Here is a 27,811-nt window from a genome sequence, read left to right on the forward strand (position 1 = left end):
AAAACCTTGTAAAATGCAGAGGTGGACCTTCTACTCTTCTTCTACATATAACAAACAATTATCAAAGTAGAAAAATACAAGGCTGTTATAATATCTTAAAAATATTCACAAATATTTTCTATGCTGCTCTCTCCTTAGCCTCCCGGCTCCTTCCCACACCAGCAGAAACAACCTCAACAGAGGCCCCCACATCGACCTCCCCCTCCCCGACCACCACCACCAGCACCACTTTGACCTCGGCCACGGCCAGAGGTGTCCCAGCTTCCACGTCCAGCAACAACACGAGCACTGCACTGAGCACCGCTGCCACCACGCAGGCGCTGCTGACCAGCCTGAGCAGCCCCACCGACAACACCACCGCCGCCCTGACCGAGGTCTCCTGGACGCAGTTTAACATCATCATCCTAGCCGTCATCATCCTGGTGGTGCTGCTGCTGCTGGGCTTCGTGGGAGGCGTGTACACGTACAGGGAGTACCAGAACCGCAAGCTCAACGCGCCCTTCTGGACAATTGAACTGAAAGAGGACAACATCAGTTTCAGCAGCTACCACGACAGCATCCCCAACGCTGACGTGTCGGGCTTACTGGAGGACGAGGCCAACGAGGTGGCGCCCAATGGCCAGCTAGCACTCACCACGCAGGGCAACTGCTACAAGGCTTAGCACGTCATCCATCCACAAACTGGACACCTAGATTTACAGATAACACAAAGCTGCTGGAAATCCAAAGCTCCTTCATGTATGACTGCTTGTTCCCCTGCTGCTCTGCGCCACGTCACACACAGTGACCACAAGAAGACCTGATCAAAGAGACGCAGATGAAACTTTTTCCCTTTTTTGATATGATTTTATGAGGAATGGGTGATCAGTCAAAGTGTCCAAAGAACAAAGTGTTTGGTTTGAGCTGTGCCTGCGCAGGGTACTGTGGTGCACATAGTTAAGTCAGTAACACGGCGTCAGACAGGTGCAGAGCATTCATCGTATGGCTGAAACTCTGACACTGCTTCGAGAACTTACAGGAGCCTAGCATTTCAGATATTTTTTAAAAAAGGACTTTTGACTGTTTTAAGTTATAACTGGATCCCTTGATCGGTGATCTCGATAAACTGAGACAATGATTGTTATTTAATGAATTTTTATTCAGTTCTTATTTATTGTTTGACGTTTCATTCTCGGGAGAAATGCTGCACATGTATGGTGTGTTTTTTTCATGGTGTTTTATCTTTCGTGCTGTTGAATGGTACTTTTAAATCAGCCAATATGTTTTCATGTATAGTTTGTGTGTTTTTGGAGAGAATCCTAGGGGAAGACGAAGGGTGCTGGCACAAGCATTTGGAATGACCTCATCTTTTGTTTATAGCTTCCTGTCTTTTGTTTAAGTGTGCCAGCGCGCCTGAAGTATCTAAGAGGAGTGTTTCTTTGAGAGAAACAATAGGTACCGTTTATAAACTCGCACCACATAGCACTACTGCACAGTAGTGACTTCTACTGGACTCTTATAAAACCGCCACTTGTAATCTAATCTTCTCTTTGCTGCCTACCTCAGCAAAAGTTGATCAAACCATTTGAAAAATGTGTCACATTTATGTGGAGGTTGGGCGCTGTGACTCACATGATAAGACCGTTAAAACATCAACAGTATTGTAGTGTTGATACTGTTGTTATGGAGTTGAAACCAGCCTGCACACAGTGACATACCTGACGGTCTTTGTTATCACCTGCAATTAAGTTGCATCAGCTAAAGCAGCTGTAAAATCGATAAAAGCTTCACACGTGATCCCAGACGTGTTTCCTGTGTTGTTTAGGCAACCATTGGTTGGGTGCACTTCATTTTACCACGGTGAATGAGTAATTATGGAACTAACTCCTCAGGTACTGGCTCTTTCCCTAATGTGATCACTGTAAATATGATTATTGTACAGATGACTGTGAATAGTAGCACTATTATTGTACAGGTAGAATACTGTGTGTACACTGTCACTCAACAAGCTCCCGACCGTTCACTCTGCAGGGTGTGATGTTGCGGTCAGCCCACAGCTTTTTGTATTTTTATTTTTATTTGGTATTCTCAAGTGGACTTTGCCATATACGCAGCTGCGGGACACAAATGCACCACCCAAAACAAAGATACAAATTATGTACATAATTCCCCCAAAAATCAGAGCTCAAGTCTCGAATAAAAATGGGTTTAACTGTTGTGTTTGTGTGTCTCGCGTCCCTAGAATTTAAGGGAATTTAGGTATGTCCGAGTGTTAAACTGATTTTTAAAGGTCCAGTGTGCAGCATTTAGGGGAATATATTGACAGAAATGAATATACTATAATAAGTAAATTTTCTTCAGTGTGTAATCACCTGAAAATAAGAATCATGTTTTTGTTACCTTAGAATGAGCCATTTATATTTACATCGGGAGCAGGTCTCTGTCTTAGGAAATTGCCATACTGCACCATATTATTTCAAACACTGGCTCTAGATAGTGACATTTGTATTTTTGCATTTTTGTTCATTGGCTCTCCACAACAAGTAGCGTTGGAAAAACACTTGGTAAGAAATGTTCCACAAATTTCAAGAAATTAGTAGATTCAGAAAATAATTTTTTTCAAAGGTTAGGGAAAAAAGAAAAAACCCCAAACGGTGTATTTGTAATTATCCTAATTAAATATTTTTAATTGTTGCACAATACTTTAATTTTAAGGACTTTTCCAGCTTAGTTCCTTGTTTCTTTCTTTCTTTTTAGTTTTTTTTAACCAGTTTCCTGCTAATTTTTCAATCTTTTCTTCTTTTGTAGCTTATTGCCTTCTTCCCATATTTTAGCAAGAAATCATGCCAATTTGCTCAGGTTTTAGAGAATTAAATCATCTGATCCATTTTTATCCACAGGAAGAGAACTCTGGATAAATTGGCTCCCAGTAAAAAAACAAGCCCTGCACATCAGAATCTAAAGTAACCAGAGAAAAAAGGTGAGCACACATTGGCAGCTGCTAGGCTAGCTGCCTGTGTCTGACATGCCAATCAGCGTGGAAGAAATACTGATTTGTAAATTAAAGCTGCTTTATTAAGTGTTTTACTAGTTTGAACAGTTCACTGGCCCTCGGTTGGCTTTAGAGAGGCAAAAAAACCCTTGTGAAAAATGAAGTTCCCATTAGAAACCTCCTGAACAATGAACACCGAAGGAATTCTAACATAAATTTAATCTGCAATTTTTACCATTAGATGCCGCCAAATCACCTTAAATCTGACACCCTGTACCTTTAAGGTGAGTGCAGTGACACTTCCCCTGAATGCGTCAACACAACCATTCAGTGTCAAACTATGTCCATTCATCATTCTGCACAGTGAAGCTCAAACATTCAAGTATCAATAAGCGAAACACATTTTAATTAAGTCATTATGTATTGATTGTTCTGCCTCACCAACACTAAGTCTGCAGATTCCGAAAATCTCCCCTGTTGCCCCTCTCCTGTTTTATCCTCCAAAACAAGACTGGCACTCACTGCAGCAGGCTCACCTCTCTGCAGCGGTCTGGCTTTCACCCTGCTCATCTACCACGTTGCGGCTGCAGGCTCTCCACATGACTGTGATGCTACCCCTACTTTCACTCTGACGTCTAGCCTTTCAGCCAGCTACAGTCTGTTTCATCCACTGACTGAAGTCAGCCAGTCTACAGACTGGCGACACACACTATTTGTTGTTACCATGTATCTATGTGTTTTACGGTGTTCTTTTTAATACTGAAGCACTTTCTGTTTCCAAATTGGTCGAAATACATACATGTGATAAAAGGCAATGAGCAACTTGCTAATAAATGTTCCACAAACGGCAAGACATTTGAAGATTTAGAATATATACAAAAGGTGTGGGGAAATGTCCTGGGGAAAAAAAGCAAAAAATAGGGAAAAACTATAAAATTATCATAATTACATATTTAAAATGATGTTTTAAATATAATTTTAAATGTTCTGGACCACCATCCGGTGTCTCAGGAGGGGGAAGCGGTGCTCTGTCAACACTGTGTATGGTGGGGACGGTGCCCTACTGACCTAGACTCAGGACGTTGTGGACCGGAGGAAGGAATACTTCAAAGACCTCCTCAATCCCACCGACACACCTTCCGGTGAGGTAGCAGGGCCTGGGGACTCGGGGTGGGCTCTTCCATCTCTGAGGCTGAGGTTGCCCAGGTGGTCAAAAAGCTCCTCAGTGGCAGGGCCCCTGGGTGGATGAGATCCGCCCGGAGTTCCTTAGGGCCCTGGATGTTGTGGGGCTGTCATAGTTGACATGACTCTGCAATATTGTGTGGACATCTGGGGCAGTGCCTCTTGACCGGCAGACCGGGGTGGTGGCTCCTCTTTTTAAGAAGGGGGACCGGAGGGTGTGTTCCAGCTACAGGGGGATCACAATGTGGTTTTTCGTCCTGTTCGTGGAACTGTGGACCAGCTCTGGACCCTTGGCAGGATCCTTGAGGGTGGATGGGAGTTTGCCCAACCAGTCCACATGTGCTTTGTGGACTTGGAGAAGGCATTCGACTGTGTCCCTTGGGGAGTCCTGTGGGGGGTTCTCCAGGAGTATGGGGTACCTTCAGCTCTCACTGGATCGGTTCACAGCCTAGTGTGTGATGGCCGGGATGAGAATCAGTCCCTCCACATCCGAGGCCATGGTTCTCAGCCGGAAAAGGATGGAGTGCCCTCTCCAGATCGAGGAAGAGATCCTGCCCCAAGTGGAGGAGTTGAAGTACCTCGGGATCTTGTTCACAAGTGAGGGAAGGATGGAGCGGGAGATCGACATGGATCGGTGCAGCGTCTGCAGTAATGCGGACTCTGCACCGGTCTGTCGTGGTGAAGAGGGAGCTGAGCCGAAAAGGCAAAGCTCTCGATTTACCGGTCGATCTTCGTTCCTACCCTCACGTATGGTCACGAGCTTTGGGTAGTGACCGAAAGAACAAGATTGCGGGTACAAGCGAGCGAAATGAGCTTCCTCCGTAGGGTGGCTGGGCTCTCCCTTAGAGAAAGGGTGAAAAGCTCTGTCATCCAGGAGGAGCTCGAAGTAGAGCCGCTGCTCCTCTGCGTTGAGAAGAGCCAGATGAGGTGGCTCGGGCATCTAAATAGGATGCCATCTTAAATTTTTATCAAAAGTAGTTTGATTTAATTAATTTTTCATTAATTGGAATTAATTAATCAGCTAATAATTTTAGGTGTACTTGTATAAACTTTTGGGTAGTTTAATTTATTACAAAATATCATATTTTATAAACTCTTCTCCTGTTTTTTTTTAGTGAAAATGTTATTTTTTTTTAGTGACTGACGCTTCCAGATAAATGTAGTGAAGTAAAAAGTAAAATAATTCCATTTGAAATTTAGAGGAATATAAAGTGGCATGAAAAGAATAGACTCAAGTGAAGTACAAGTACCTCAAATATGTACTTAAGTACAGTTGTGCTGAGTAACATTCCAACACTAAAACATACGGACGTTTTTCTTTTATGTCAGATTAAGTTATATCATAGTGCATAGTATAATAAACATAACATTCTTAATTTTTTTTTTTTTTACATGAAATTTATGTCACACTGCTTTAAGCTGTGAAATGCTGAGCATGCATTCATCATGATGACTGGGTCATGAGGCTGTTGTTGTGGTTTGGATTGCTACATCATTGTTGAATCGACAGTATCAGGGTTTTTTTTAGGTTTTTTTTTAATTGATTTGTTTCAGCTCCAGAGGAATGCAGTGTTTTCACTTTGACAGGTATAATGCTGGTAGGCTTCTGTCTAGACAGAGAAGTGAGGGAAAACAGTGAACAGTCAGACTTGATGTGATATTCATTTACAAAGACATGCCAGAGCCACTGTTAATGACAGACTGTGTTTGCTCTGTCCCTCCATGACTGAACATGTCAAACCTCAGAGAGGGGTCACAAGGTAAGGGAGAGCTATGTTTGTGGGATAGTTTGGAGTTTTTTTTAAGTAGGATTGTATTGGTTAATTATCCATAGTCAGTATATTACGTACAGTAGATGTCAGTCAGCAGGGCCCCAGTTTGGAGGAGCAGACTGGAGACTGACAATGTACTGCTGTGGATGTGGGGTTAGGAATTTAACAGATTATCGCCACCTAAAAAAAGTCCCACCTAAAAAATTTTAAAAATCAACATCAGCTTCACTAGATGTTATATAGAGAGTATTTTCAGCACTTAACCTTTCTGTCAAACAGCCCATTCCCACGGGTAAGCCATTTATGACTTCAGCTCCCCATCTACTCTCTCACCAAAGCAACGGAAGTCCATTAACATAAACAATTATTTTTAGCTCAGTGTGCCTGGGGGCTGCTGGTCTACCGCTGCCTCGATCTGTTAGCTAGTTTGTGTTACTGTGTTACTTTGACAAAGCTGAACTGCCCATTTTCAAGGCCAAAGTTACACAATAACAAACAAAATAACTGTTTGAGGCAGCTGTAGACCAGCAGCTCCTGTATTCAGCAATGTTAAATCACTGTTTTTTTCAATGGAGTCTGGCTTTGAAGAGAGCAATATAACAGCATCAGTTTGCCTTTAAAAATCACTGTCTGATATTAAGATAAAGCAGTGAAAATACTCTCAGTATAGCCTACACTTAAACTGATATTTTTTTCAGCTGGGACCTTTTTAGGCGGCTAAAACACGTTTTGTTATTGGCCCCCATCCACAGCAGTAGATTTAGTTTCTATGCTGGAATCCTGCATGCTTCTCCAAACTGGGGGTGTGCCGGTTGTAATCCAGTATGTGACATACTATCTATGGATAAGTACTCCATAACCCCCTACCCCCCCAAAAAAATCGGAACTATCCCTTTAAGATCATGTTTGGCTGAAAAGTTTCCTATGAAATCTTTGGCTGCGTGTCATAGAAGCCCAACAAAAATGAGCAGGTGGGAGTGGGAGAATGAAAGCAATTGTTAACCATTTCGTGTCTGCGTATCTCAGGAAGAGGAAGTTCGTGCTTGAGTTTTGACACACGGTGAAACTCGGTGAGCCTAAATCGAGACTCCTCACAAGTGCAGTGGTTTTCAACGTGGGCGACAGCGCGCTGATAAATGGGGATGTAGAATGGGAGCCGGTGGTTGATCCCTAAGAAGCCTGAACCAGCTGCATGGAGGAAGACGGCTGCTGCTACTGCGGGGGGCGGGCGGGATTACAGCGGAGGAACACTTTCCAGCCTCTGCGGCAGCAAGAGAGGCCACCCCGGCGGATGGCCCGGTGTCTGGCCGTGGCGCTCCTTCTCATGGTCTCGTTAGCGGTGGCGGTGCTGGTTGTCGTCACGGTGGTGCAGGGAGGGCGAGGTCAGCAGTCCCCGGACACACAGGTAAGCTTCCAGAGCCTTCCCTCAGCTCAGGCGCTGTTGTTAACCATGGCGGGCCCGAGTTATCATTGTTCGTTAGTTCTTTGAGGTAAATGTTTGCTAGTTTTAAACCAGTGTGACGCAGTTGGTCGATAGTCGTTAAATTTGCTGCTGTGGTTTGATTTAAATTCAAATGTTCCGCTATCATTAAGATATTTTACGCTTCTATTTGCTTTCTACACGACTTTATTTCCTGTTGCGGTGAAAGTTGGATTTAAGTGCTTTGGTAACCGAAGCCCAGTGAGATAAACTGTGGTTTATAGAGTCACACCGCAGCAGTTGGCTTAACAACTCAAATGTAATAAAATGCAGCTATAGCAAGAAATAACCTAGTGTCAGTGTCTTTCCAAACAGCACGAGCTACAGTTTTTACGTCGACCTCTTCACCCAAACTAATTTTTGGGTGTCTACAAAAAAGCGTTGCTACTTTTTAATAATCAGAAAAAAAAACAAAACAAACAAACAAAGACAAAACCTGACCAAATTGGCTTGATCAAAAACGTGGGTCAGGACAATGAGCAACTTCACAAGAAGTGACCCCAACAACTTAGTAAAATGTCACAAAACCGGTACCTTTAAATTAGCAACAAAAAGGAAATTAAAACACAAAACTAAACAAAGAAATGACAGGAAAAAATGCTACAAATTAAAAGTTATATATTCTGCAAAATATTTTTAATATATAATTCTAATAACCATAAATATGTCCTGGACATTTTTTTTCCTTTTTTGTGGATACTTCTAATATTTCTCTCTGCATCCTTTTTTAACATTAATTTTCAGGTTGTTTTCTCATACTTTACTCAACTTTTATCAATTACTCACAGTTTACTAATTGTCTGAGAATTAAACATTTTGCTGAAGTTTCAAAAGTTCAAATACTTGTGAAAAGTGTCTTAATGCAGCACAAGAAAAACTGATGTCCATTCAGGTCGCAAAGGTTAACTCATCATTTCTCCCAAGTTTTAAAACTTCAAAGATGCTTCCAAATCTTTTAGTTTCACATTTGCCTTTTATAATGCCTTGTGGTTCATGAGGAAATTGGCTGGGCTGTTGTTGATTACTCACCAGAACAGGCGCTTAAGATTGTGGTAATGACTTTCATTTGTGGCCAAGCCCAGTTACAACATCATCCCTCCTCACAGACTCTTAACTCTATGCATTTAAAACTTTGACAACTGAGCAAACTGGTTTGATTTCTTTTGGAAACATGGCTAAAAAGACACTGAGAAACTTGGCAAGAGGTGTCCCACAAAGTGCAAGAAATTTAGACAAAAAAGACCTGAAAACTAGTTTTCAGAGACAGAGAGAGAGAGAGAGAGAGAGATTTATAATTATTTTATTATTATTATTAACTATTTTATTTATTTTGTTTTGTTTACCTTTGTTTTTTCTTTTGTTTGTTTTTGTTGGGCTAAATTTCCAGGTAATTTTCTTGTTACTCTTAATTTGTAACTTTTTCCAATGTTTTTGAAAGAAATTAAGCCAATTTTCTCTGGTGTCAGAGGGTTAATATCCTGTGTCTGCTCATCAGTCTTGTCATCTATTTTTTCTTACAATTAGATCTCTAAAGCATTTAGGTTCTGCCCAAAACAAGACACTCACAATATAAGTTCAGTAATATAATATGGGACACTTTTTGGAGGATCTCAGAGAAACGTCCTACATGTCTAAAGACTTCCTTGAGTTTACTTATAGAACTTGTTTTATCGGCCTATCTTTGCTATATTTCTTAGAAGGAAATAACTTACTTAATTTAGAAACTTCAGACCTTCAAATACATCAAGTGTGCCCTCCTCACTCCATGAACACATTATTGATTTAACCTAACTGTTCATTAAAAAGATTCTCTATCTTTTCTGCCATGTATTCCCTGTTTTTATTTTCACTTCCTGTAAGGTTGATGCCATATGTTGTACAATGGACGTATGTGTAATAGTGATGCGTTATTATGAACTATTGTGGCTGATATAGCCTCACAGAATCATCTTTATTACTTTGAGTTACAAGAATATGCTGTGACAGGGTGGCACACAATAGCACTATTACTTAAGATTTTATGGCATCTGGTAGCCTGCAAACATTGTGGTTTCACGTCAGAAAAATCTCCAATTTTGGTCTAATTTTTTTTGTCCCATTTCACCTGAAAGCATCAAGCACTCTCTCAAAACCCTTTCCTATACAGTTTTTAGCTGCAATTATTATTAAAGAAAATCAACATGTCCTACCTGGCAAGTGCTGGGATCAGTGTTTTTTTGCCTCATTCCAGTTATGTCAGACCAATCAAAATAAAAAAAAATAAAAGTCTTGTAGAGGACATTGAATTGTTGTTGTGTGTTATTATAATATATTGGATCATTAGCAACTGTGTAAACTAGTGTCTGTTTATATATTATAATTATTTAAGTATATATTATAATTATATATTATAATTATTATTATTATTATTATTATTATTATTATTGTTATTATTATTATTATTATTATTTTGCTGATGTCTGATATGCTGATATATAAAAACTCATTTGGCCAATAACAAATATAGATATAGCCACTTTTTTCTCCATCTAACTTTAGTGATCATTGAGTCTCGTCTGTTGTGGAATTAACATCATAGTACTCTTATTGTGATGGCCCACCAGCAGATGGAGACATAAAATACAATGCTTTCCAATGTATGTAATATATATTCATTGTGCAAAATAAGAAAAAATACTTCAACTTAGGGTTGGGGTTTTGTACATGTTCACTTATATATAATTATAATTTTAGAATATTTTAGTTTGTGATATTGGCAGAAATCAGCATGATGGCAGATTCTGATATTTCAATTGAAAACCGATATCAGCCGATACTGATGACATGCCTATATTATAGTGCATCCCTACTTGCTGCATTTACAGTATTGTAGTGGTTTTTTTGACTGTGTCATTTTGATTTCTTGTATCATTACTGTTTTAACGAATGTTGCTAAGACTGCTTTTTTGTCTTCACAGCCTTTGATGCAACCTCACAGCCTCTCATCAGGTACATTTTTTAGTCAGTATTTCAGTGACATTATGTTGATTTCTGTACAGGAAAGATAACATGAGCTTGGAAAATAAAATCATTTATCAATGTGTTGAACGTCACTGTGGATCTCTCTTGTAGGTGACGGCATCGAACAGCAGCAACAGAAGGACTTCAAGAATCCAAGTGTGATGCTAACAGGTAAAACAGTGCAGCAGTGTGAGGCTGAAACATTTAGGCTTTAACTGGACATTCTTAGAAAGACACTAATGTTTCTTTACTGGGGTTTCAAAGGCTAAAAATAAAAGTTTTGACTCAGCATTCTTTAGAAAAAGAAAATGAAGAACAGCTTTGAAGTAAACGTACGTAACCAGTTTCCACATACAGAACAGAGATTGTAATAGTCTGCTGTATAAACTCTATGTTGGTGTTGCATAATATTTAAACAATTTTCACCTATAAATTACAGGTTATAGTGTATTTAAGTGTATTATGAACTCTATAATCCTACTACAGAGACTGTATTAGCTTGTCGCTCCTCCCACAGCATTTTTGCATTTTGCTTTGTCCCAGAAGCACATCTGATAGACAGAGGCAGTCCCAGGCTTTATTAACAGCTCTACTTAAATATGTGGCATATTTCATGGTATAAATGATTCATTCAGAAGCAGAAAACAGTCTTGACTTTTTACCTTTCTGCTCTCATCTTAAGCTCCTCGAGGCAACAACACGGTTGGGGAATATCTTGCATGGGAGAGCGTCCTTGGAAATGCTTTCTGTAACGGAGGTTTCATCTACTCCAGCGGGGACCTGGTGGTGCCCAGGCCCGGCATCTACAGAGTCTTCCTGCAGATCACCTATGAGAACAAGCATCACTTCAACTGTCATGGCGATGAGCTGAGACTCAGCAACTCGGTGTATGTTTTTCAGGATACCTACCAAGACGATGTGCGTCTCCTGTCCTCGATGGAGACAGTGAGCTGCAGCATGGAACAGTGGAGTAAATCCCTGTACACGGCCGGCCTCTTCTACCTGGAGGCTAACTCCAAGCTACGCGTGACAGCACTTTACCCCCAACTTATTGCTAATACCAAAGAATCCCAGGTTTTCTTTGGTGCTGAGCTTCTGCCTCAGTAATCTGGTCACAATCAATCTGATTTCACAGCTGTTTGCTCCTTCAGCTCCTTGGAAAGGAAGACACGAGTGCAGCATTATGATTTCCTTTTACTATTACTGCTCATGAAAGCTCTAACCCCACTGATGAATATGCAGCAGCATGGCGCTCCCAGTATCTGCTCCACTGTAACTTTATCTATTTGAAATTATAAACTGAGTTTGTTTTGTTTTTTAACTCATTAATATCTGCTCACAGAGACATACAGCGCCAATAATTTAACCATGATACACAAGTCCAAAGAGCACATATGTTTTCTTAACAGCATCTCTGACATTTGTAACTTCATAGCCATCTGGCAAAATCAGTGCACTGTTAACTGTGTTGAATATATTCTATAACTTATTTAATGTTTGAAATAAAAATAAGCATTTTGTCATGATTTTACCGTAGTACAGAAACAAGTTAAAAATAATTGATCTTTAGAAGACTAATGGACAAGTTTGAAAAGTTTTTTATTAATTTAGGAAAAAAAAAATTCCAGCTTCTTATAGGTGAGGATTTTCTGTCTGAAGGCCCAGACTCACCAAACAGACATCAGAAAACTAGCTGCAATGAAACCCACCTATCTATGGATTGATCGATCATACGATAGATCCATATTAGGTATATCAAGTGAATTTAAGAAAATTATAGATATACTTCTTTGGATGTTTTTCTCTTGTTTTTTTTTTTTAAATAATATTTGCTTAAACACTCCAGTTGATTCTTTTTTATATTTAAAGATGTCATGACAAACTGCTTATTGTATGATAATATTTTTTGTTTTTAAGTGTTTATTGGTATGACTGTAGTTTAGCATTAAGATTCATTCTTTAGGGACCACAAATTTCCATAGAAAGTTCTGCAGAATTCTCAATGTTAGTTTTGAAGGTGAGCATTGATCAAGACAACATTCTGTGCTGTCGATGGGCCTTAATAATTAAATATCCAGGACACATATCTTGCTCTAAAATGTTGAACAGACTAACAAATTGATCAATAAATGGCACCATTGCTAAGCCACAGCCCCATGGCTTTGCCCAACCTTTAAACATTACTGTAATGAAGCAACATGGCTGTGTTATTGTAGGAAGGATTCCAGTGAACATATCCAGAATCAGCTATGAAAACACAGCTTGTGTCTAACACCAACATGTCTCTAAACATGCATCAGCTCAGCCTAACATGTTGCCGAACTAACACCAGGTGCTCTTGGCAATAGCTGCTTCATGGAATCTCTCTGGATTCTGTGGAACTAATTAGACATGTCAGCTTCCTTATTGCAGTGAAAGTTTAATCTTTTAAAATGAAAAGGATAATTTAGTAACAGTCAGGATAGTCCAGTTCCCAGAAATAAATGTTGGTATTGTACGATTCTGCAAACTTTTAACATGTTATATTTGCACATTTTACACGTCATACGGGTGTTTCCGAAGTAACATACTATATGAGCTGGCTCTACCATCAGAGCATGAAGGGAATTATGGTGATGTAAGCAGGACGCCTGCCAGCCTGCAAACAACTGAACCTGTTGTGGCTTGGGTGTTTTGTAACTTTCTGTAGGTACTGTGCCTGCAAACTCTGCTGGCCAAGACATGATCTTTTCCTAACCAACACCAAGTGATTTATTGTGCCTAAGCCTATCCATGTTAACCATATTCGATTCCAACCCACGGCCCTTTGCTGCATGTCTTCCCCTCTCTCTCTCCTTTTCATACTACTCCTGTCCTATCAACTCAAAGCAAAAAAGACCCCCAAAATAATAATAATTTTAAAAAATGATGTGCAAATGCAGTGTACCCGTGGTTTTCAGAAACGTACAATCTCAACATTTTTTTCTGGCAATTGGTATCGTTGGAAATAGCAAACCCTATTTTTTTCGGCCAATCCGTTAGTCTTTGTTTCCGGGGCTCCCATGATCATGGAAAAGCCATGGAATTTCACAATCTCATTTTCCAGGCCTGGAAAAGTCATTGAATTAGTAAAAATCATTAAAAGTTTTGGAAGTGAATTTTGTTGTGTAATAAAATTCTCCTGGGGGTAGCCTTCCACGTAATGTAACATAACAGCAAATGTATTTCCTGTAAGTTAGCTATTGACACAACGTAGCTCTGATAGGGCTTGATTTCGGGCTGCATGATATCAGAATTAGTATCAGAATCAGAATCTAGTTTTATTGCCAAGTACATTTACATATACAAAGAATGTGACTTGGTGTTTTGGTTCAAAACAGTTAACATAAAGGAAGAATAAAATAGTGAGTTTAAATAGAATAGAACACAAGATAAAAAAATATAGAAGCAATTTAAATATCTAAAATGACAAAACAGAATACAAAGGACACAGAAAGAATGCACAAAAGTGCAATGGAGGGACTGTACAGTTTTTCAGAAGTAGAGTTGCAGTGCAGATATCTTAGGTTTAAATAATTAAGTTGACCTTAAGTGTGCAGTGTACAGAAGTCCAGTCCAGTGTGCGTTAATGTAACGCATAAAAACATCAAACGGCATTTGCTATGGGAAGGGAAGATTTCCGGTGTGTGTAGAGTGAAGTGAAGCACACGCTTTTCCAAAATATCAATTTTGTCATGAGTTCTTGAAAAATCATGGAAATGTTTTTTTTTTTTTTAATTTCAGCCATGAAATTATGTGGGAACCCTGTTTTTAACAAAAAAATGTTTAATTAGGTCATTCTTTTTTTTTAACTTGTTACTGAAAATAGTAAACAGTTGCAGTGTTTGCCACAGAATTAGAATCCTTGTGTGGCAGAAGTGTGCTCCCCTGTTTTCCATTCTGTGTCCCCTCTCTAAATTCAGATGTTTTTCAGATGTCCATGAACACTGCAGAGGCAGCGCTCCCCATGAGCTCTTTTTTTCCTCAGTTGCTGTTTGCAGAGATTTAGTTGCAGGGTGGATAATTGATCTGTCGAACCAATCAGAGCTGATTAGATCAGTGGAAGAGAGGAGCAGCTGCTGCAGAAGCAAACTTGTACACTCAGTGCAATAAATGGTTGAGTTTCACTTTCACTGCTGCTCCATCTGTGCCCAGAGTATGCTCTGTGCTGCGAGAGTGTGGCACAATCAATAAATTAACTATGTATGTATTCCAGTAGTGCTCCTTAAGAACGGCCCAGAACCAAAAATATAAAATCAATACGTATTGGCAGGTGTTTTAATGGTGGTGGGCCGCCACAAATAAATGAAAGTGTGAGAAACCCCAAGTTGGTCAGTCGGTTAAACACTATGGGAAAACTTTCACTAAAAATTAAAAACGAGCAATTTCAAAAAGGCGATATCTATTGGAAACTTGTAAAGTGTTAGCAGTAATAGTCAAAAACTTAAACAGTTTGACTCTTGGCTAAAGTATCTTCCATAATCATATTCCCATGATAAGAGATAAAGTGAGAGGAATGCTATGATGTTTACAGTGCAATGTCCAAGGAAAGATTGGCTCGGGGAAGACAGGCAGAGACATGATTGGCTAGAAATAGTGACGTAGGAATTTGTGAATAAAAGGAATGTTAACAACGCTTTATAACACTAGTGCCATCAGTATTGAGGGAGGTAGAGTCCTGGCTCAGTTTTACTGTAGTACAGTGTAGATTTGATCCCAGCAGCTGAATGTGATAAGCGCTGCAGGACAATGTTGGTTATAAGTACACAACCCAAAAGTAAACATGAATAAACAGTTCAGATGTAGTGAAAAAAAGCATGAATCACTGTGTGTTGCAATAGAGGCTTTGAGAAAGAGTAGTAAACAGCTCAGAGTTACCGGCAGACACACTAAACCCAGCCCACGCTCACACACACTTGCTGTCATAATCACTGTTATAAACCAATACATTCTTCTAGTACCAACATAACCATGCTTAGAAGTAATGCTGGAAAATGATGCAAGTCATGTTAAAAATGATGAATAATCATTTTATTGAAAACAGCAGTATGTTTGTGTAAACAGTTTGCAGCAGACTCACATGGTGACTATGAGGATTTTTCCAACCAAGGAAATGACAAATCACAGGTCGAGTGATGGGTTCACTGCAGGCGTGATGTAGCAATATGCAATTTAACCCTGCAAACACAGCCATGCTCTTAAGTATTGATGGAAAAATGATGCAACTCATGTTCTGTTCAAAATGATGAGTAATGATTTCATTTCTAACAACAGCATTTCTGTGGGAGAAGTTTATATCTGACCCATGCACAATGCCAAGGAAGCTACTATGAGAATTGTACTTTAACCCTTTGACATGTGAGCAAAATGGTTTGAGTTCTTTCAAAAACATGGGGAGAGGGCAACTTAACAATACATGGTCCAAAAAAAGTTACAAAAAAAGTACCTGAAAATAAGCAAAGAAAGAAAGAAAAGACAACTCTTAAACAAAAACACCCAAGAAAATGACCTGAAAAAAGTGAAGAAAATGCACATATATATTCTGTAATATAATTTAAATTATGTAATTATAGTGATTATAAATATATATTTTCTGGACATTTTCCCTAATTTTGATATTTTCTAATAATCCCCCCCCCCCCCCCCCCCCCCCCCCCCCCCCGTTGTCTCTTTTCCTCATGTTTTTGAAAGAAACCAATACAATTGCCTCAAGTTTCAAAGACTTAGATTAAATCATATTATATAATTATAACTTTGGTCAAACGTACCTATTGAAACAGAATTTGATGGAAATGTAAAATAGATTTAATGCAACCTGTGGAACATCTGTATGCCATCAGCTCTGTGTGACAGCTGATGGCTCAGAGTCAGATGGATAGACTGTCACAACAGTGTGCTGTAGATCTGCTGATGGATCACAAAAGGACCATTATAAACCTGCTGGATTTGTGTGGCACTGTTGTGATGTGCTTACACAGGCCTATTGAACAAGGTGAAAGATGTCTTTTTGTATTTTATTTGGTCTGAGTTGGTGCTGTGAATGTTTTTTTTGAAAGAAATAATATCTGTGTTTTTTTTTTTTAATGTACAGTTTCTTAAATAAATCAAAAAAAAAATTACAAATCAGGGAGGTATTTCCTTCAGTCAGTGTGGAGACAAAATGCTCAGGTTCATTTTTGGCCTGACTCTTTTATGGTGAGCCAGTGCAGAGATGCTAAAACAGGAGAGTTATGATCTCACAGTTACTTTATTCTTATCATTACCAAGCCCCAAAAGCCCCAAGATATCTTGGGGCTTTTATGGCCTATATCTGAAAGGACAGCTAAGAAGATGACAGTAAACAGGGCTGAGAGAGAATGGGGATGACGTGGCAAAGGGCCGCCAGTCAGATTCAAACCTGGGGCCGCTGTCATGAGGACACATAGCCTTTTAAATATGTTGCACTCGCTCCACCAGCTGAGCCTTACTTTTGACATTTTTTTAATGATCCAAGAAATAATTCACATTTCAGAGTATAAGACATTTTTTATAAATATTACATGAAAAGCCATTTTAAAAATGATTTAAATCCAACTCTTTATTCAGTCCTCTGGGGTTAAAGTGGACAGCTTAGCAATAGGCCTGTTATGCACTTAAAACAGAGCAACACAATATTATTGCTGTGAATCACCCAACTTGTTCTAGTTTCCTAGAAAGATGAATCCACCTAAAAAAAAAGATTAATTGATTGATTTCTAAAAGTAGTAGTGTACTGGGTGTTTTACCCGCGAGGTGCTGTTGTGCGCTTAAATAGGCCTGTTGAACAAGGTGAAAGATGCCTTTTTGTGTCTGATTGTTTAGTTGATTGTTGCGGGCACTCTGTACTCTGCACTCCGTACAGTTTCCTCAGTTCCTGGATAGATCGTGGATACTCCATGACCATTAAGTCATCAACATTAATCATGTTTTGGGACTGATTTTCTTCCTTTGTTCCACCTATCCTGGAAACTGATTAGCTTTTTCTTCGTGGAATGTTCCTCAGGATATTCAGGAGGATTCATCTTTCTAGGAAACTAGAACAAGTTGGGTGATTCACAGCAATAATATTGTGTTGCTCTGTTTTAAGTGCATAACAGGCCTATTGCTAAGCTGTCCACTTTAACCCCAGAGGACTGAATAAAGAGTTGGATTTAAATCATTTTTAAAATGGCTTTTCATGTAATATTTATAAAAAATGTCTTATACTCTGAAATGTGAATTATTTCTTGGATCATTAAAAAAATGTCAAAAGTAAGCTATCTATGTGTTATTAAGTTTGTGTGTTTGTAAGTTTAAATCATGTGCAGTGTCAACCCCAGAAATTTCTCACAGGGGTAGCCAGATGGGGTCAAAGAAAATTTTAAGCACCAAAACCAAACCAAAAGCCATAACTGAAGTTTAGGAATTCAATTACGCTGTTGAAGTTTATTAGCTACTTGAAAATTGTGTCATTATTGAGAGTTAAGGAATCAGATACTTTGATTATTTTACAGTTAATGTCACAAATAATCTGATGTGCATAGACAAACACCAGTAGAGTTAACATTTTGAGTTCCACAACAGTCTGGTTTATTCTTCTATCTATTCATGTTAGGTGACTCTTTGTTCTTCAAATAGGCTAGATGTCCTTTTTATTGTGGTCAGAGATCCACAGACATCCAAAGTCTAGGTCCAAGGTTTTCTTGCTGATCAGGAGCTATTGGTTGCAGCTGTGATGTTCTCCCTCCGCTACAGTAACCAGCCTGGCTGGGAGGTTATTGGTGCACTTCACAGACAAACCCTGCACTGCTGCTGTCAGTGTGTGTCAACAAACATGTAGCTAAGCTAAGCTAAGCTAATGTTAGCAACAAGCTAGATAACAATGGTGTAGCCTAAATAACTGTAAGGTTTGGCTGTAGTGTTAGATGTTATGCAGGCTAGGCTGGGGGTTGGGGTATTGGGGTTTGTTGGGCTGCATTGCTCCTGTTTCAAAGGTTGGTATTATTTGGGAGTCAGGTTGCTGCCAAGGACCTGTTTCATTGTGTGCGTGAACTTTTGTGGGTAAACTGTGTGTGCTGCTATAGCTGCCCAGTTTTTGGGACATGGTGTTGTTTGTTGATAAGTGTTGTAGAGGGATACGGAGCCCCTCTGGTGACATTTCATCAAAACAAAAGGGTGGCCACAAGTTAATAATGTGTGGCTATGAGATCATTTATGTAGTCATCTCCATGCTGTTTGTCCATCTGTGTTTTGTCTGTCGTCGATCAGCTGTGTAATCAGTGATCACTGTGGTCCAAAATTGTATCCTCTTCAGACTATCTGACAGAGAGATAAAGAACCATCAGCAGCAATGTTTGTTATGTGCATGGGCCACTGGTGCATGTGTAGGACACGTGCACTGTCCATAGCATTGAAACAACACTGAGGTGTTAATAGCCTGCCTGCGCTGCATTGTAGTTCTGACATAGCTCTGACTCAGACTTTAGGTTTTGTCAAGCCAGCTCAGTCAAAGAGAGCCTGGCTATGTTAAACTTGCCTTCGTGGTACAACCCCCAGATTGCCACCGAGCACCTATTTCAGTGTGTATGTGTACTTTTGTGGGTAAACTATGTGCTGAAGCTGACAGCCTGAAAATGTCTGAGAGCATTTCAATAGACAGTGAAATATACAGCTGCTCTGCTCACAGCTGCTTGTTGACACGTTTGTGGATGTCACAGCACTGTCCATGCTTCTGATCACTTTCTCTTGGACCTCTGTACTTTGCAAATACAATAACCTAAGTAATGCATTCCTAATGTAAAATCTAGCACGTGGTTGGTACTTAAAATATATGCCTAATTGTGTGTGTGTGTGTGTGTGTGTGCATATCTAATTGTGTGCGTATGTTTGTGCATGTGTGCTTTGTAACTAATGATCCCAAGGGCCTGTCATAATAGACTGCAATGGGGTCCGTGGTTACTAACTTATGCCACAAGGGTGAGACTTTCTGGCACAGTATTAAACTGGTTTAATGTCTACTTTAAGGACAGGGACTACTTTAGGTCTGTTGATATTTATACATTTGAGTGGACAAACATGCCATGTGATGTTCCTCAAGGCTCCATTCTGAGACTTCCTCTGTTGAAAATCTACATGCTTCTATTGGCTCAGATTTTGGAAAATAACAAATATGTTGCAATAATTATGCAGATGACCCACACATTTGCATAAACATATCAGCAGGAGACTATGGTCCAATACAAGCTCTGACTGAGTGCACTGAACAAATCAATGATTGGATGTCCAACAATTTTCTTTGATTAAAAGGAGGAGGAACAAATAAATGTCAGTGCTCAGCTTTAATTGGCCATGTTAAAAAACAGAGACCAAGCCAGAAATTTTGGTGTAGCCATGGACTCAGACCTTAATTTCTTCTATAACCTTAACAACATATCTAGAATAAAAGACAACTGTAATAGTGTCTTTACTAATCTCTCTAAAATCAATCACACAGCTGCAGCTGATTTAGAACGCTGTTGCTCGAGGCCTCTAAGGAGCTGTTTACATGGCAATGGCTCTTGCATGAAAAGTTAAACTTTTTTTGCAGTTTGGCCTTTTATTCACATGACAACAGCGTTTTGGGGGCCTGATAAAGCAAACTTCTGTATTGCAATTTAAAAAAAAAAACAAAAACACAAGTAAGACATTTGTAGTGGGGTTGTTCTTGTCTAAATGGGCCTAAGACCACACATCCGCAACAATGTATGAGTGATTAAGAGCACTCGTAAAAGGATAAGAGAAAAAAACATTTTGTCTCAAAAAATGATTTTTATTGTAGAGTGTAATTAAAGTCATCATCAACTCGAAACTAAAGTTTGGCAGTTTGACACTTTTGGTGTGAAGCTTGTTCCTTATGAAGGTAAGGGATACAACAGCGTCTTGATTGATATTTACAGAGCAACGTCCAAGGACAGATAGGCTCGAGGAGCAAAGCAGAAGTGAGAGGAATGACAAGAATGGGAGTCAACAATAGAATTTCAACAGAGGAATAGAGGCAACAAATCTTTATTATTTGGCCAGCCTATTACTTCTGTAATCTAAGTGGTCACAGATCTTAGTGTAACGCTGGTGTCGTCAGTATTAAGGGAAGTAGAGTCCTGAGTCAGTTTTACTGTATAGTATAGATCCAAGCAGCTGAATATGATTAGACTTAGGCTATGTTGTAGTGACGACCCATTTCCCATAATGCCTTGTGATGAACTGAGTAGATTGTGGTTTGCAGTTAAGTTTGCTGTTCCAAAATACAAACGTTACTTCTTAACATGTTAGTTTATGCTAGGGCTGCTCAATTATGGCAAAAATAATAATCACATTTATTCTGATTGATATTGAAATCATAAATTATTTAGTGATTGTTTTAACATGATTACTCGTTGGCCTTCAGAACACCATGCAGTTAATGAAGATTAACTCTGGTGTAGGGGTGTGTGATATGACGATATTAGATCATGAACAATTACAGTGTGTCCACGATCCGCCATTACGGAGAAATCATTGTATCGTGCTATAGTGCACATGCTGTAGTTCTATGCTCTATGTCCTACATTTATTTTAAATGAGGTATATTAACTGATTCGTGTTACAGTGTCAGAATGGGTGCCGCTGCCATTATAAAGACAAGAAGAAAATCATGAAATTGAAGTGAAGATATTACAGTGATAGACCGAGTGTTGCTGCAATGACAGAATTCTCTGTTTATCAGCGGAGATAAGACAATTCACAAACTATTGTTATGAAGCTTGGCTCTGATGATGGCCACAGGCAGCACAGTCTCCGCCAGTCACACAGGGACGTTCATCCCAGGGCCTGAGTGGAGCTGCAGAGGGAGGATGTGTTAATGATCAGTGGGTACAGCTCCAGAGAAAGCAGATGCCCTCCACTGTGTGACTGTGTTAAATGTTGTAAGTGTATTGTTCTGCATTCTAACATATTTCAGGGTTGCCACCTCTCATGCTCCTGGCATTTGACACACGTTTTCACCATCAGTTTCATACTCTTATGAACACAAGCAAATCTCACGCCAAAACACTGTGACAGTAGAATGGTAAATGGGCTGCACTTCTATGATGCTTTTCTAGTCTTATGGGCCACTCAAAGCGCTTTCGCATTACATTGTCACATTCACCCATTCACACACACATTCACACACTGGTGGTCGAGGCCACCGTACAAAGTGCCACCTGCACTCACACTCCGATGACGCGGCATCGGGAGCAACTTGGGGTTCAGTATCTTGCCCAAGGATACTTGGACATGTTGCCCGGAGGAGCTGGGGATCAAACCACTGACCTTCCGATTAGAGGACGACCCGCTCTCCCTCGGAGCCAGAGTTGACCAGAAGTGTTGAACAATCATGTAATGCAGTGAAGGATTGACTGTAGAATACAGCCGATTATTTGACAAAACCGAGCTGCGTTTCATTATCATGGAACAAACAGCTAATCGCCCGACACTGCAGCACGGTTAGAGAATGACAGACAGACAGACAGAGGCTAACATCTGTCACTTTAATCAGCAGCTGGAGAGCTGATGAAAGCCTCTTGAGGAAATGTAGCATTTATTCACTGACAGATAGTCTGAACTGTTCACACAGCCACGTTTCATGTCATACTCTCTACTCCTCTCGCTGCAGCCTCGCTGTCACATTTGCCCTCCCCACTAGTGCTTGCTGTCATTTACGGTCTCTCTGTCGCTGCACACACTGTCTGAAACTAAAATGAGACAACAAAGTTTTAAAACAACCAGAGAGGCAATGTGGCTCTCTGCTTTCAACCCATGCTGAAACTTCTACTTGGACTTTGGGAAGGCCAAGCACATTCGCAAGAAAGGGTGCGCTTGATTTACAAAATAAAAGACAAAACGGAAGCAACATTGTTAGACTCATCATGCTGCACATAATCGTTTTATCTTGATTAGCTTGTTTAAAAATCGAGGGAAGTCAAAAGGGTAATCGAAATTGAAATTTCACAATAATTTCAAATGCACACAATTTCTAGCCTACTGATGATATGGCCATACCGTTCATATGTAATCAAATACAAAAAAACTATATAACTTATGCATTTAGTCTTTCAGCATTTTCCCTTATGCCGCCCCCCATGTTCTATTAAGTATAGACCGCTTTATATTCCTCATCTGCAGCGTTTGTTCAGCCGCTGAAAAAAACAGCACTCTTATTTTTTCCCTCTTTCTGACTAATTTGATCGTCTTTTTGTTCATCCATTCATCTGGGCTTCATATGTACCAAGGCTGTGAGCACAAATCGAGGCTATGTAAGCCTATCTTGAGTCAGCCTTGATTAGATTAGATTAGATTAGACTGAGTTAGTGGAACGACTTGAGGCTTAACTGGAAGATGGCGCCAGTTAAAGCTAGACATTTTCAGGTGAGCTTGGCTTTCTCAAGCTACGTTGATGGAATAACCCCCAGATGTAGTGAAATAAAGGACGGATTACTGTGTGTTGCACAACTCAGCAGGTTTGATAAGGAGGTTTGAAGAGTAGTAAACAGTTAAGAGTTACCGGCAGACACACTAAACCCAGCCCACGCCCACACACTCCTTCTGTTATGAACACTTTTTTGTCCAGACATGTTATGATTTACTTTCACCACAGCTAAAAACACTAACATTTTTTTGAACAGGCTGGTGTGGCCTTTCCAGTCGTCAAAACATAGCTATGCTCTGAAGTAATGTCGGAAACTGATGCAACTTGTTTTCAAAATCATGAATAACCATGTCATTTAAAACAACAGTATGTCTTTGTGAACAGTTCACAGCAGGCCCATGGTGACCGTGCAGATTTTTCACTCACTCACTCACTAACTCACTGTTCTCTACTTAGTGTGTATTAAATAGTGAACTATACAGGGATAATTGATTATAATTATATAATTGAATGAGATTTTGGACACTACACTGTAATTTTCTTCCCACGGAAATACAGAACCACAAAGCAATATGGTATACAACAGTAAAATGTAGCGCACATCATATGTACACTCAAATTTGCTGCACATTGTGGGTATTTTATTATGCACCGTGTAGAGGATGAAATTAACCACTGAGAATTCAAACACAACAACAAAATGGCGAACACACAATATGTTGCGCTATTTCCATTTCCATGAACAGTTTGAAACACAGCTAGAGTTCATCGATCTTATGCTATAATTAGAGTGGTAGGATAACTCCAGCCCCGATTCGGCGATACAAGATTTAACTCTTATCCTAGAGACTGACCCCAGAGGTGTACTGGTACTTTTTGTCATATCTCAGTTCAGTTTAATTTTTTATATACTAAAAAGTAATTCAGGGGACCTATTACCACCACCTAATTAAATGAATGGTTACAAGACAAAAATTGAAATTTATTGGTTCATAAACCTTTTGAATTGCAAATGAACTTTGGTGAGTTGTTTTGATGTAATAATTTTTATAATACCATCTACTTAGTAATATTTGCAAAATTCAAGTTGCAGTAACCTAATGAAATTAGCTTGATAATTTATCTTTTCTCCACCTTCAATACAGGATTTCAAGTCGCCTCCCCTGACTTCTTAAGATGACTGTAAACAGTATGACTGTGTGTTACGGACCTGCAGACCAAACAACTATGAAACAAATTGCATTTTCTTACTTAAAAAAATGTGCTTATGCTATTAATTAAGTGCTACTTTATAATGCCTTTGATTTTAGAAGAAAAGCTAATTCCCCTTATTCAATGTAGTGCGCTAGTTGCATATAATTTCATTAGTCATTGTCATAATGCAAAAACATTGCAAACTGTTGCGTTGATTTTTTGTTGAGCCAAATGATTTGATTTTAGAGTGTATAAAGTCTGATATCACAAATCACAATTTACTTCAGGCTTTACAGCATACGACATCCCTCTGTCCTTGGCACCTCACAGCAGATAAGGAAAAACTCCCCAAAATCTCTCTCAAAAAAAAAATGCAATGGGAGTGGGTAGAAGCCTCAGGAAGAGCAACTGAGAAGGGATCCCTCTTTCAGGACAGATAGATGTGAAATAGATGTTGCGTTTATAGAACAGATCAACAGAATAAAATTACAGTAATCAATATGAAAAAATGATGCATAGGAGAGAGAGAGAGAGATGCACAGCAAAAACAACAATAATAATAATAATAATAATAATAGTAACAATCATATGTGTATAATTATAGTTTAAGTATGACTAACAAAGATGGCAGTAGTAGAAGGTGTCAGGCAGGACCATGGCATCAGCACAACCATGACCCACAATCCTGGTGCAGCCATGATCTGGGGTAATCTATGAGATAAGGGATCACAAAGGCTTCAGAGAAGAAGCTGAGTTAGTGACATGCACTGATAGGCTATGAATGAGTGCAAATGAAGAGAGAAGGAAAGAGGAGCTTAGTTTATCATATCAGCCTGACTAGGGGCTGGTCCAAGTCTACTGACTCCCGGCATGAAACTGGCTCCCATTCTATTTCTGGAGACTTAAGGGAACCGCAAGTAACCCTGCATTCTCAGAAAGCAGTGCTCTGGTTGGATAATGGGGAACTTTGAGCTCTGGAGAAAAATAGAAGAAGTATGATCCCACAGTTGCTGTATTCTGTCATTCCACCATTGAATGACTTTGTCACTCAATTTGTTCTTTTGACATCATATCATTGTTCTGTTTTTCTGTTTTATTTGATGTTTTTTAAAAGTACAAAAGTACTGGGATCTTGGCGGTCCCAGTCAAAAACACCCAATTTCACTCATGCAGTTTTACAAGACGGAACCATTTATTGAGGTCATGTTTACCATGGGTTCTAATTTAAATGCAATCCGTGGAACACCTGTATTACCGTATGATTTTTTGTCATATCTCAAATGAATTGAATTCAGTTCAATTTATAAACAAATCACAGTTTGCCACAGAGGGTTTTACATCATATGAGCTTACAAGATGGAACTTGTTGTTGAGACCATAATAGCCACCGGCCCTGATTTAAATCCAATGTGTGGAGCACCTGTATCACAGTATGATCAGCTCTATGTGACAGCTGATGGCTCAGAGTCAGATGGACAGAACGTCACAACAGTTTGCTGTAGATCTGCTGATGGATTACAAAAGGATCATTATACATCTACTGGATTTGTGTGTTGATGAATTTCTCTTTTCTCATTATAAACTGATAAAAAAGAATGAAATCGTTTTCTTTTTCGTGTTTTTACATGCGTGATGTTGTTGTGGTGTGCATATCCTATTGGACGATTTAGTTGACTGTTGTGGGGACACTGTACTCTGAGCTGGTGCTGTGAACACTTTGTGCTTTCAAAGAGATCATATGATTTGTGATTTTTTTGTGCAGTTTCTAAAAAACACACAACACACCCAAAAAAAGAACCCTGACACAACACCATGTTATTTCCTGTTGTCAGTGGGGAGTCAGAATGCAAGCAGATTGGGTTCGTTTTTGGCCTGACTCTTAAGACATTCCCTCACATCCCAGATCTTTGTGAATGAATATTTGTAACTGTTCCAGAGGGGGAAGAGAAGCATGAGTCAGAGGAACAGGACAATTCATTTCATATTTATCTCTTGGCATATGACCAAGAGATAAATATGGGCTTCTTCTTTGCTTTTATAAGGCAGCAAAACAGAATGGTAAAGTAATGAGTTCTAAAATGCGGAAGTCCGTTAGCCTTTTTGCACTTCCAGTTCCCTAGTCTCAAAGTCTCAGGGTTTTTTGACTGGGTTTTTGGTAAAAAGGCTTAAATAAGGTCTGTGGTTAACATAGCCTAAAGATATTTAGACTTTTTGTTCTGCAGCATAAAATATGTTGTCTTATACACGATTTTTTAACTTTTAAGGTTTTACTCGTCTTAAAAAAGGCGGTTGCTAAAAGTGGCTAAATCGGACTACAGTGTTTATCGGGGATGTGAGATGACATCACACCACTTGTCCGCCTTCACACAGCTTCACACAGTTGCACTCGAACTTGTAGATTTATCTTTTTAGCTGTATGTTTGTCGCATGTAAAAAGCTCAACTCTTCTCAATGGCCCCAAAACAGTGCCTTTTGATTACAAAAGCTCCTATTCAAACCTAAGCAGACTTAATAAAAAGTAACAGACAGCATGAAGTACATTAGGATCAGAAAGTGTAGCAATCCACTGTTGCTGTTAAGTGAGTGTGTGTTTCACTTGTTGTCTTGGATAAAAGAGACTACAGTTTTTATGTTTTCCTTCCACTCACTGAGACTATGAAGAAAGCACGATGTAGCTGTTTTGAGTGATATATTTTCACAACACACAGCACGTCCCCTGGACGTATTGATCAGTGGCACAATCATTGTCAAAATGAATTATTATCAGGGGAGAATAAAACTCTGCACATTCTCTCGACATGAAAGCACCATGATCTCTGACATAAGTGATAACAGCGCTGCGTCATGTAGGATTATTGTCTTGCAGTGTTGGGAACTCTGTGCTGAGCCGCTGAGACCACTGCCTCGGCCCACTGGGCAGAGAGCTAGGCACGACGGTAGGCAGACAGGTGTCCAAGCTTCCAAGTGAAGTGAAAACACTGGCCATCATGGACAGTCTGATAATAACATCCAAAACACAGCAGGACACATAACAGGCAACATCACTGTGAGAGTCCAAGTGAAAAAATTAAGAACTTTGTTAACAAAATGTAAGACTTGAACTCGAGAATATTGAATTCAAGGCTTTTTAAGACTTTTAATACCTCACAGCTATCCTGCATTCAAAAGTACCGATCCTCACATTCTGGATCACCCCACACTTGAGGACATCATGAATGCTCACAACCTAAACTTTTAATTGGCAAATGCATCACCCGGATGTGAGTAGCAAGAATGCACTCTTAACCGCCAAGGCTGGGTCAGTTAAAAGCCATCTTACAAAAAAAAAAAAATTATCAACTTCCACTTTTCAGCTGCCAGTCATTCCCTAGACTATGGTCTGCTTACCAAAGAGACACACATGGAGTTTTAGGCATGGAGAAAGACTTGGAGTATGAGTCATTACAGGAATCTCGGGGCCTGAAGCCAGTGCACAGTAGAAGGTCATTGGTGAGAGTGGGCAGAGGGGACAAAAAAAGAATGACTGAGGGGAGGGCTGAACCCTTTTGATTATAACCATACACACAAAATTTCCATCCTTTGACCTTTCCCTCTGCAGCTGCAGGATGTGAGTGCATTGAGGAAGTTTAGCCAAATTACTGTAGATGATAATCACACGCAGCCAAACAGCCAATTTTTTCTCAGTTACCACATTTCCTCTACCAGCCAATATTATAAAATGAGACGACTGTACAACTGTTGACAAGACACCTCCAACTGCAAATTTGTTAAAC

At 39.6% G+C, this 27,811-nt stretch overlaps 2 protein-coding genes across 2 annotated transcripts in view; both read left to right on the forward strand.

Annotated features, from left to right (window-relative positions):
• Window positions 1-2,196, forward strand: part of si:ch211-158d24.2 (multiple epidermal growth factor-like domains protein 9) — a 51,272-nt gene extending 49,076 nt beyond the window's left edge. Inside the window, 1 exon segment of the mRNA XM_042488864.1 lies at window positions 139-2,196. Within this exon segment, the coding sequence (XP_042344798.1) occupies window positions 139-662 (524 nt within the window). The 3' untranslated portion in view covers window positions 663-2,196.
• Window positions 2,197-6,896: 4,700 nt separating this feature from the next.
• On the forward strand, window positions 6,897-11,931 carry LOC121944538 (tumor necrosis factor-like). The gene is made up of 4 exons (XM_042488361.1): window positions 6,897-7,330; window positions 10,363-10,393; window positions 10,517-10,576; window positions 11,088-11,931. The coding sequence occupies exons 1-4, from the start codon at window positions 7,118-7,120 to the stop codon at window positions 11,510-11,512; spliced, it is 729 nt and encodes a 242-aa protein (XP_042344295.1). The 5' UTR covers window positions 6,897-7,117; the 3' UTR covers window positions 11,513-11,931.
• The last annotated feature ends 15,880 nt before the right edge of the window (window positions 11,932-27,811 follow it).

Source organism: Plectropomus leopardus, chromosome 6 (assembly GCF_008729295.1).
Source record: "Plectropomus leopardus isolate mb chromosome 6, YSFRI_Pleo_2.0, whole genome shotgun sequence".
Taxonomy (NCBI): Eukaryota; Metazoa; Chordata; class Actinopteri; order Perciformes; family Serranidae; genus Plectropomus; species Plectropomus leopardus.